General features: G+C 62.3%; 1 protein-coding gene across 1 annotated transcript; it reads right to left on the bottom strand.

The window, feature by feature from the left end:
* Positions 1–560: 560 nt before the first annotated feature.
* ADRA2C (adrenoceptor alpha 2C) lies at positions 561–1,937 on the bottom strand. Its single transcript, XM_010591450.2, has one exon. The coding sequence runs from the start codon at positions 1,935–1,937 to the stop codon at positions 561–563; it is 1,377 nt and encodes a 458-aa protein (XP_010589752.2).
* Positions 1,938–10,947: the final 9,010 nt, after the last annotated feature.

The raw sequence follows: 10,947 nt of genomic DNA, 5'->3' as shown, positions 1-10,947 counted from the left end.
GTTGTTTTGGCTGTCGTTTTTGGCAAACGTTGAAAGACTTTCAGTAACCAAAGATTGTCAGGACCGCCTTTGCCCTGCCCTGAGGCAGCCGCTGAGGGCTCTGTCCTGGGGGAGTCAGCCCTTGCTCAGATATGGATACTGGATGGTGTGTGTGTGTGTGTGTGTGTGTGTGTGTGTGTGTGTGGAGGGGGGTCCTTATCCCTCGAGAGGCTGCGTCTGCTAGTGCAATCTAAAACACTGATCTCCTGGCCACTCTCAGCAGGGCCCCCCGGAGCCGATCTAATCAGCCCCTTGCTGAGGTGGGAAGGCAAGGGGGTCTCCCCTTCTCCTCCCCCCTCCCCGTAGGCCCCACTGTCGCTCCTTGCACGACGCTCCTGCCCTTTGCACCGGCCGAAGGCCCCAATTCCTGCACCCCTGGGTCTCTGGAGACTCTGCCCCCAACTTCGAAGGGCAGGAAGCAGTCTGCGGCTGTCCCCCGCCTCTACGCGCTGACACAAGGGCCGGCGCCCGGCCTGAGGTCGCAGCCGTCCAGGGTCCCTGGTCGCGGCGGGGCGCGTCGGTCACTGCCTGAAGCCCCTTCTCCTCCGTCGGAAGAGAATGTGCTTGAAGGAGCGGCGGAAGTCCTGGTTGAAGACGGTGTAGATGACCGGGTTGAGCGAGCTGTTGCAGTAGCCGATCCAGAAGAAGAATTTGAAGAGCGGGTCGGGCACCTGGCAAGCCTCTCGGCAGATGCCATACAGGCTGTAGCTGAAGAAGAAGGGGAACCAGCAGAGCACAAACACGCCCATGACCACTGCCAGCACGAAGGTGAAGCGCTTCTCGCGCGCCTGGGCCACCTTGCGGCGACACACGCTGCTGCGCGCCCGGCGCCGGCGCGACAGAAAGAACTCGACGGAGCGCGAGCTAGCGCGCGACAGACGCCCGCCGGGGCCCGGGGACCGCGCGGCCGACAGCGTGCCGGGCTCCCCCGTGGCTGCCGCCCCGGGCCCAGGCCCGTCCGCGCCCTCGGCGCCGCGCCGCGGACCACCGAGCCGCAGGGCGCCCCGCCGCCGCCGCCGTTCGGCCGCCTCGCTGCTCTCGTCCGGCTCCACGTCGGCGCGCGCTCGCCGGGGCGGGGGCGCGCAGTGGCCGTTCTCGCCCGCCGCCGCGCCCAGCCCGTTCTCCGTGGTCGGGGACGCGCCGTCGGGGCCGCCGGGCGCGCGCTTCTCGCTGAGCGTGCGCGTGCGCAGCTTGGCCACGCGGTAGATGCGCGCGTAGACCAGGCCCATGATGAGGCAGGGCGCGAAGAAGGAGCCGATGCACGAGGACAGGATGTACCAGGTCTCGTCGTTGAGGCCGCACTGCGGGTAGGCGGCGCCATCGGGCTGCCGGTAGAGCGAGACAAGCGGCGGGAAGGAGATAACAGCCGAGATGAGCCACACGGCCACGATGGTGGCCTTGACACGGCGCGGCGTGCGCTTCAGGTTGTACTCGACTGCCTGCGTGACGGACCAGTACCGGTCCAGGCTGATGGCGCACAGGTGCACGATAGACGAAGTGCAGAAGAGCACGTCGAGCGCCAGGTACACGCCGCACCACACCTGCCCGAAGTACCAATAGGCCATAAGCTCATTGGCCAGCGAGAAGGGCATGACCAGCGTGGCCACCAGGATGTCGGCTGAGGCCAGCGACACCAGGAAGAGGTTCTGTGGTGCGCGCAGCGCCCGGCTTGTCAGCACGGCGATCACCACCAGCACGTTGCCCACCACGGTGAAGACGATGAGGAAGCCCACCACGGCCGCCAACCCTGCCACGGCGCCCGCCGAGTACTGGCCAGGCGGCGGCCCCCACGCGCCGCCCGAGCCGTTGGCGCCCCCGCCTCTGTCGCCGGCGCTGCTCGCGTTGGGGCCCGCCGCCGCCGCCACTGCCAGCGCCGCCGCCAGCGCCGGGGACGCCATGGTCCTCCTGTGAGCTATGCGCGCCCTCCCGTATCCTGGAAGCCGCCGTGGCAGCTCCGGCGCCCCGCAGCCCGGCTTGGCGCCCGCATCGCCGCCGGCAGCTCGGGCGCGCCCACCGGGGACCGCGGCGTCCCGCAGCTGGCCCTCGGCCGTGGCGGCGCGGCGGGCGGCGGGCGGCGCGCCGGGGAGCGTGGCTGCCGGGCTCCCCGCCGCTGCCGCGCGCGTAAGTGCCAAGCAGGAGGCGCCCGGAGCGAGCGAGCGAGCGGCGACGCGGCGGCGCGGGGGGCAGGTCCCGGTTCCCCCGGTGGCCCCGCCCTCGGCCAGCTCACGGGGAGCGCCCCGGCCGCGAGCCCCCGGCGACACGGCGCCCGACTGGGCGCGCCCGAGCCTCCGCGCGGCCCCGGGGCCCGTCCAGGGCGCTGGCTGCAGGCGGCGGCCCGGGCTCTCCGCCTCCCATCCGGCCGGTTAGGGCTCGGAGCACCCGGGCGCGGGGTGCTGCTCCTGCCGGCCCCCGCGCGCAGCCTCCGGCTTCAACTTTACTTTCCTGGGCTGGGCGCTGCCACCCGCAGCCTCTGCCTCCGCCTCCCGGGCGCCCCCCGCGGTCCGCACTTGGCCGTGGGGCCGCCACTCGCCCGTTCGGCTTCGCTTGCCGCTGCTGCGCCGCCGCCGCCGCCGCCTTGCTGGCCTCCTCCGCCGCCGCTGTGCGCTCGGCTCGAGTGCAGCGCCCGGGCTCGGCTTCCAACTTGGGGCGAGTTGCGCAGCGGGGCGGGCGTGGGGCGGGGCGCGCGGGCGGGCGGGCGGGAGGGGGCGGCCCAGGGCAGGCCGGCGCGCGGGAGGGCAGGGGCCGCGCCGCCCGCCCGGGGACAGCGGGCCCGCAGCCGAGCCCACGGCCGCCTTGCGTCCCTGCCCGCGCGCCGGGACCAGGCCGAGCGGCGGCGCGGAGCGCGCGCTCGGCGAGGGCGCCCCCTCCAGGGCCGACTGCAGCCTGCGGGACTAGCCTGAGCGGTGAGTTCCAGAAGCTGGCTCTTTCTAAGACTGGCGCCTCCTACACCTCCCCCTGGCACACGCACACGCGCGCGGGGGCGCGCACACACTCGTGTGCGCAGCACGGCCGGCCCGTGTCCGCGACCTGATTGGAGAGCTAACCTCTCGCAACCGATCGCGAAGACGCGGCGCGGCCCGGGTGCGCGCGGCGTGGCCGGCCAAGCCCAGAACCTGGTCGCATCGCCCTGGGGGCTCTTGGACCCGCCGCCTCCCCGCTCGCGGTCTCAGTTCCCTAGTCTGCCAGTCCCCGCGTTGCGGGAGCGAATCATAACGGTAGTGCCCACAGAACCCCTGGGCTGCTATCGAAACCTGCGTCCGTGTCGGCAGCATGTGAAGTTTATTTCTCAGGCTCCGTGGCTCCTGTTTTAAAGGGTGGGGGAAATGGACAAAATCAGCGTCTCTGACAAACACCTCTTACTGAGCGGGCGGGGGGGGGAGAGCGGGCAGTTGTGTGTGGGTGTCTCACTCCTGCGGATGCAGGGGAGAGCGGCTGTTGGGGTAACCTCTGGTCACCCCCGTCCTGCGCCCCTCGCACATGCACCGTAACTCCCCAGCCTAAGCTAGGCGCTGGGGGTGGTCCCTACCTCTAGGTAGCCTGAGGTCTGGGGGAGACAGACCCCTAGGGAGAGGGTGGCAGGCCCAAGGGGATCAGTTGGAGTTCCCAGGCCTGATGCCTCGCTCCAGCAGTCTGTAGGTGCTCCTATGATCCCGACAGCTCCCCTCCCCACCTCCTGCGTGTGGGAGCAAGGGAAGGAGGGGGCTGCCACCCCGGCAGCTAGATGAAATCTGCCCCGGGTGCCCATGAGGGTGTGGTGGGCAAGGGTTGGGGCACTCCCCCAGTGATGATGTGAAGCGCCCCAATGAAGGGTCCGAGGTTTGGGGGCTGCTGCTTTCCTTGCTGAGCCTCCATGGGAGCCTCATTTAGCCGGTAGCCTGGTGCTTTCCTCTTAGGTTAGCAGCCTCATGGAGGAGAGAGCTGCCATCTTAGCTGAGACGCCAGTGTGCAGCTGGGTACACTCTTGGCACCAGCCGAGCCTGCAGGAGGGAGTCAGTCGGGGCCAGGCCAGAACGCAAACATTCCAGAAGATGGAACTTCGAAGGCAGATGCTCTCGGAGCCGAGCCTCCAGGAACCCTGTGCAAATCCCATGCCTGGGTGTGTTTGGGGGAAGGAAGGGCCATGGCTGTCATTGGAGAGGTGCAAGCAAGGGCGGTAGAGAGTGCTCTCTGGTGAAGGTCCCTCCTGGGCATGGAGGCCTAAAAATGCCCACTGACCTGAGGCACCAAGGAGGGGGTAACATTTTGCAGGAAAGGTCCCCTTACCTATGCCCCGTTCTCAGCCACATGAGCCCTTGTCTGTAGGGACCTTCTACTGCGTGCTGAAGGAGGGGGCTGGCTTCAGGGTGCTGAGATGGGTGCAGTGTCCACTGAATGGGATGCTGTTTGTGAGGGCCCTTCCCCAGCCTGGGAGCAGTGTTGTCAGGAGAACTTTCTGGAGGAGGTGTCTTGGGTTTTGGAGAACGAGGAGTTAGCTGTTGGGAAAGAGGAGGCCTTGGTGGGCCATACCCCTCAGGGTGGGGTGGGCTTTGTCCCGGAGGATCCAAAAAAGAAGGTGGTAGCTCAGATGCAAGTTTCGAGAGGCCCCTCCCTCCCCTAGCAGCCCAGGCCGCCCCTCATCATGAGGGGCTCTTCCCTTGCCACGGGCACTTTTGCGGGGTGCAGGGTCTGCGGAGACACCCAGGGCTCCTGGCTCCATCCATAGCCGCCCATGTTCACAAACCACTGACCACAGCCCAAGCACAAGGAATTTGAAGGAAAAAAGAAATAGAGCGCCTTGGGCCCAAGAGCGGACTGGACTGCCCACCACCCAGGAAGCAGCTCTCTGGCCAGGCTGTGGGGTGGGGAGGGAGTTGTCTGGAGTGCCTGGTAGCCCGGTGACCCAGGCCCTTGGGGGCGGCTGGCAGCATTTTGATTTACAGGCTGCATGTCCTGCTGCTGGCGCAAAGCTTGGGAGGGGTGGCGGTCAGTACTTCTCCTGTGGGTCCACCCCAGGCCTGCAGCCGAAGGCAGAGGGGAGCTGGGGCCCCCACAGTGAGTTCGTAGGGGATGGAGTGCTTAGCTGTGCTTCGGGTTGTATGTGGACCTGCCTCCGGGCGTGGGGAGGCCCAGGATGGCAGCTGTTCACAAAGGCGCTGGAGAGACCTCAGCCCAGAGCTGGAAGTGGGGCTGACAACGGCCTCAGGTGATCCCATGTCCAACAGGTCTTCCCTGGCAGCGTCCTCTGGAAAGATGCCTGTCCTGGAGAGTCACTGAGGGCTGAGCTGGGGTTTTGGGGAGTCAGGCTGTGTGTGTGTTTGTGTGTGTGTGAGCTGGCATGTGTTCAAGGGGCTTTGGGAAGTAAGTCAGGAGGTCTCAGAAGGAAAACCACCTAGAAGTGGACAGCTCACGAGAGAGCAGGGCCCAGCTGGGAGGGATTGGTCCAGCAGGGCCAGGCAGCCAGTGGGACATTGGTCCCGGGGGCCAGGCTGGCTGCTCTGCTGGAGAGTGCTCGGGTTGTGCTGGTGGGGGCCTGGGATACAGCCCCCTCTGCTTCAGGGGAGCCTTGGCTCAGACTAAGGGAATGTGTCTCCGTGAACCGTCCCCACAGACCCAGGTCCTCGTGTGCACACAGACATATCTCTGCATGCCGTGCGCACACACGCATATCCAAGTGTGCATGCGTGCACCCCCACAGGTGAGCCCACATATCCGTACGCACATGTATGCACACATACGCATGTGTGCACATGCAAACACACATGGCCATTCACACACAGGCATGCGCATCTACACATCCATGCACACCCACACCTAACAATACACGGGTGCGTGTACTTGTACATCTGTAGGGTCGCTATGAGTCAGAATCAACTCTATGGCAACCAGTGTGTTGTTTTCTTTTTTGGGTTTGGTGTGTCCACGCATGCACAGCCCGTGTGTATGTGTACAGTATGCATGCACATACATGCACACCCACATTCAATCATACGATCATCCACACACATACTATTCACACGTGCAGACACATTCATGCACAGATACCCACTCAATACTGTGACGCATGTGCACACACATCCCTGCACACATTCGGGCACCCACATTTGTGTATGCACATGTATCCAGGCACACGTACCCTGCACACAGATGTGATCAGTACGTGCATGCACATGCCACTTGTGCACACATAGGTATCCGCACATGCTGGGCACACGTGTCACGCGTGCACACCTGCACTTGGGCATACCCTTGTGCCACGCACATGTAGTGGGTATGTGCCCTGTGAGTACAGATGTGTGCACGCACACCTGTATGTGCACACAACACACATACCTCTGTCTGCTGCCCTCCACCCTGGCTGTCCAGACGGTGCAGTTCTCCAGCCCTCCTGCCCCAGGCTGGGAGCGCACTTGCCGATGCCCGAGTGGACTCAGCTGTGGGTGATGCTGTGAACTCTCTACGCCTTTGCTGATATGGTCCTCTGGGCATGGCCTAGGTTTGGGTGCAGACTTCTTGGCCCCCTGGTGCCTCTAGCATGCCCGTGGAGGAGGCTGCCCTCGAGAACTGGGGGCTGGCACGTGCCAGGCGCTGTGTGGGCACCTGACATTCCTTCATCCTCTGGCAGCCTTGGGAAGCAGGCACTAACTACTCCCCCCCTTAGTGGATGGAGGAGTTCAAGGGTGAGCTCGCTGCAGAGGGCACCCAGCTGCAGGTGGTGGACGGGCTGTGGCTGGCACCGCTGCTCTGCTGGCCTTGGGTGGGGTGTGTCTTTGTATGCACGCCCACCACTGGCCATTGGCTCCACTGCCCCCACTCTCTCCTGGCACCCCTGTCCCAGTCACCCGATGGCCACGTTGGGCTTGCCCACACCTCGGAGCCTTGACACGTGCTGTTACTGAGGTCTTCCCATCCAAACACGGGCCTCTCTGCTCCCTTCAAACCTCGTTGCATGTGACCCCTCCTCCGGGAAGCCCCCCCCTGACCTGCCCGGCTGGAGGAGGGACCCCTTCACTGGCCTCCCGTTCACTCCAAAGCAGTGTGGCCAGTGCCAGTGGTCATGTCTCCCTGGGCTGTGGGCTGTCGGGAGTGGGCCGTGTCTCTGAGACCCCCTGCCTGGCCCAGGGCCTGGTCTAGCTCACGGTGGGTGCTCTGTTGAAGCGTAGTTGAGGGACAGGTGATATGAAGGGCGAGGTAACAGCTCGAGTGCCTTTGCAGGGAGCCCTGAGAAGTGCTGGTCTCCTCCAGCCTCCTCAGGCACGCTGATGCCTGCTGGGTGCTGGGTGCTGGGTGCTGGGTGCAGGCAGGGCACGGGAGAGCACAGCTGTGCTTTCACCTGGTACCTGTCTGTGTCCCGTCCCAGCATCCCCACCCGCCAGGCCCTTTCTGCCTCAGCTTTGCGGAGTTTGGAGTTGTCTGGTGTGGATTTAAACTGCCGCTCATTCTCTAGCTTGCTGTGAGGCGGCGGACAAGCCTCTCTCCTCCCTGAGCCCCAGTTTTCCTATCTGTAAAATCGGAACATTGGACCAGACCATTCGAAGGTCCATTCCAGCTCTGAATCTCCTTCCTCTCCCCACCTGGCCGTGAGCTCCTCGAGGGGGCTCTGTGCCTGGTCCCTGACTTTGTCCTCAGTTGCTACCTGTGAGGGAGAGACAGCCTGGAGCCCGCAGGAGCACCCTTGCCCTGAGACCGCTGGGGTGGGAGTGGAGGAGGCCGTGCTTTACCCTTGGAGCAGAGGAAAGTCTTTTCCATGTGTATTTGAAATTTCATTTTAGAGGACAAGGCAGGGAAAAATGAGGCTTGCTTCCCCTGCCCCACCCTGGAGCATTCCGGAAACAAATTTGTCTCCTCAGGACATGGCCAGGGCCGGCAGAGCTGGCTGCGCACGGACTGCAGACGGAATCCATGCAGTATTGATCCCTATGGATGGATTAGATACGGTCGGGGCTTAAGAGCCCGAGAAGGTCCCTCTGGAGAAAGAACCACTTTGGGCAGGGACTGGCTCAGATCTGCAGTGAACGTAATCGATTCAAGCAGCTGCTCAGCATGGCTTATTGAGCGCCAGCTGTGTACCCCAGCCTGTGCTCTGCTGGGGGTCAAACCAGGGCCCCCCCACCAGTCCTGGCTACCGCACACTGGGCCTCTGGGCTGGCCCCTGCCTCCGGGCTGGCCTCTGCCGGCCTGGTCCCTCCCTCTGGGGCTTCCTGCTGCCCTCAGCTTCCTGGACACCTGAGCCTGGCATTCAAAGCCCCCCGAAGCCATGCCTCATCCCGTCCTCATTCAGTCATTCAATCCACAGACATTCCTGGCACATCTGCCCTGTGCCAGCCCTGGGGGTGCAGAGAGCATTCGGGCAGAGGTGGTTCTGGGGGCGCCTCTCTCCCCTCCGCCCCTGTCTGGGACCTGCCAGCTCTCCTGAGCCCTGGCTAGGGGAGGCAGCTGAGGTTGTGCTCAGAGCTGTACCCTGGTGTTGACTGACCAGGTTTTCTGGTGACCTTGGGAAGCCCCATTTCCGAGCCTATAAATGGGGGGGTGACTGTACCCCGTCCGCCAGAGCTTCAATGAGACTCTACCCCATAACGCTGTAAAGCACTTAGGCCAAGTCTGCTAGATGAGGGTCTGCCGTGCCCTGGCCCCACTGCTGGTCCTGGGCCTCAGGTGCCGGCCACATCTCTGCTAACTAGGCCTGCTTGGCTCTGAGGGTGGCACCAATGGCCCCTGCATTGTCTCCCCATTGGAACCCCAACCTCAGGGTCCATGGCCCTGGACCCAACAGCCTTAGCCACACCACTGCACCAGCACTGGCACTTGGCACCTAGAGACCCTCCCCGTGAGGCCCGGTGAGGCAGTGTCCACCCCAGCCACCCTTCCTGTCCCTTGGCCCCCTGCCTCAGGCCCCTGAGGCCCTGGCCCTCAGCGTGCTCTCCCTAGCCCCCATCACAAGGTGCTCCTTCCCCACCAGGCCTGTTCCAGACCCTCCGTGTGTCGGCGTGCCTCATCCTTATCCCTTTAGGGACACACTGTTGTCCTTGTTTCCATTCTCCAGAGGAGGACAGCGAGGCCCTGGCCTTTGCTCGGAACCACTCATCAGAGTGAGGGAGAGCAGACCCACAGGTGGGCCGCTGGCTCCGGAGCCTGGCTGGCTGCACTGCCGTCTGCCTCACGCCTGCTCCAGCCTCCAGCCTTGCCAGGTGGGTGACAATGGAGCAGAGGCCTGGAGGGGAGGGGGCATCGCTAGGCAAGGAGCACGAGGAGCACCCCTGAGCAGAGAATCCATATCACAGGGGGCCCCGGGGTAGGAAAAGGGCCCTGAGGTGGCCCTGGTCCCCACGTTGGTCTCCCCCTGCCGTCCTCTCTGCTCTCCTCTCCTCTCCTCAGAGTTCAGCATCCCAGCCTCATCCTGCGGCCCTCACCCCAGCTCCGCGCTGAGCCTGGGGGGCCGAGGCACAGGCCTGGTCTCTGCTAATGTGAGCGTTCCCACGTGTCTGTCGGTATTGACTGTCCACCTGCTATCTGGCAGGTGTGGGCAGTGCCCCATCCTCGCTTTGGAGAACAAGGTGCCTCTCAGGGTCAACAGATTGAGACAGGTGCTGGCAGTGACTGCCCCGGGGACACAGAGATGGAGGCACACAGGGTGGTGAGGGCCTGAGGAGGCTGCTTAGGGACTGGCTAAGCTCAGTCCTGTCCAAAGATGCAGGCTGGGGAGTGTTCCAGGACTGGCGGGTAGGGTGAGCAGGCACGGAGGAAGGGGGAGCCCTGGACCCTGCAGCCCATGCTCACTCCCCCTTTGTTCCCTGCGGCAGACAGAATTCTCATATGCGCCCTGAGGACTGCGCCCTTGTGTCACCCCGTCCCCTTGAGCGCCGGTCAGACCCGTGGATAAAACAGGCTATCACTCCTGCAGTGCTGGAGGTGCTCACTTGTTTATGCCAAGACATTTGGAAGACAGCTACCTGGCCAACCAACTGGAAGAGATCTCTATCTGTGCCCATTCCAAAGAAAGGTGATCCAACAGAACGCAGAAATTATCGAACAATATCGTTAATGTCACACACAAAATTTTGATGAAGAGCGTTCAAAAGCAGCTGCAGCAGTACATCGACGGGGAGCTGCCAGAAATTCAGGCCAGATGCAGAAGAGGGCTTGGATTGAAGGATATCATTGCTGATGTCAGATGGCTCTTGGCTGAAAGCAGAGAATACCAGAAAGATGTTTGCCTGTGTTTTATTGACTATGCAGAGGCATTCGACTGTGTGGATCATAACAAATTATGGATAACACTGAGAAGAATGGGAATTCCAGAACACTTAATTGTGCTCATGAGGAACCTGTACATAGATCAAGAGGCGGTTGTTCAAATAGAACGAGGGGAAACTGCATGGTTTGAGGTCAGGAAAGGTGTGCGTCAGGGTTGTTCCCTTTCACCATACCTATTCAATCTGTATGTTGAGCAAATAATCCAAGAAGCTGGACTGTATGAAGAAGAACGGGGCATCAGGATTGGAGGAAGACTCATTAACAACTTGCGATATGCAGGTGATACAACCTTGCTTGCTGAAAGCAAAGAAAACTTGAAGCATTTAGTGATGAAAATCAAAGACTACAAGCTTCAGTAAGGATTATACGTTAACATAAAGAAAACAAAAATCCTCCCAACTGGACCAGTAAAGTCGTCAAGGATTTCATTTTACTTGACTCCATAATCAATGTCCGTGAAAGCAGAAGTCAAGAAATCAAAAGACGTATTGGGCAAATCCGCTGCAAAAGACCTCTTTAAAGTGTTCAAAAGTCTCTTTCAGGACTAAGGTGCAGCTGACCCAAGCCATGATATTTTCAATCGCTTCATATGCATGTGAAAGCTAGATGTCATGGTTTGAATTGTGTGCCCCCAAAAAAGTGTGTATCAGTTTGGCTGGGCCATGATTCCAGGTATTG

The sequence above is a fragment of the Loxodonta africana genome, chromosome 5 (assembly GCF_030014295.1).
Source record: "Loxodonta africana isolate mLoxAfr1 chromosome 5, mLoxAfr1.hap2, whole genome shotgun sequence".
NCBI classification, from domain to species: domain Eukaryota; kingdom Metazoa; phylum Chordata; class Mammalia; order Proboscidea; family Elephantidae; genus Loxodonta; species Loxodonta africana.
This window is presented reverse-complemented; position numbering and strand designations above follow the sequence as displayed.

What these genes read in the sequence shown, in the direction of transcription:
- ADRA2C (XM_010591450.2), bottom strand. Translation starts at nt 1,937, where the DNA reads ATGGCGTCCCCGGCGCTGGCGGCGGCGCTGGCAGTGGCGGCGGCGGCG.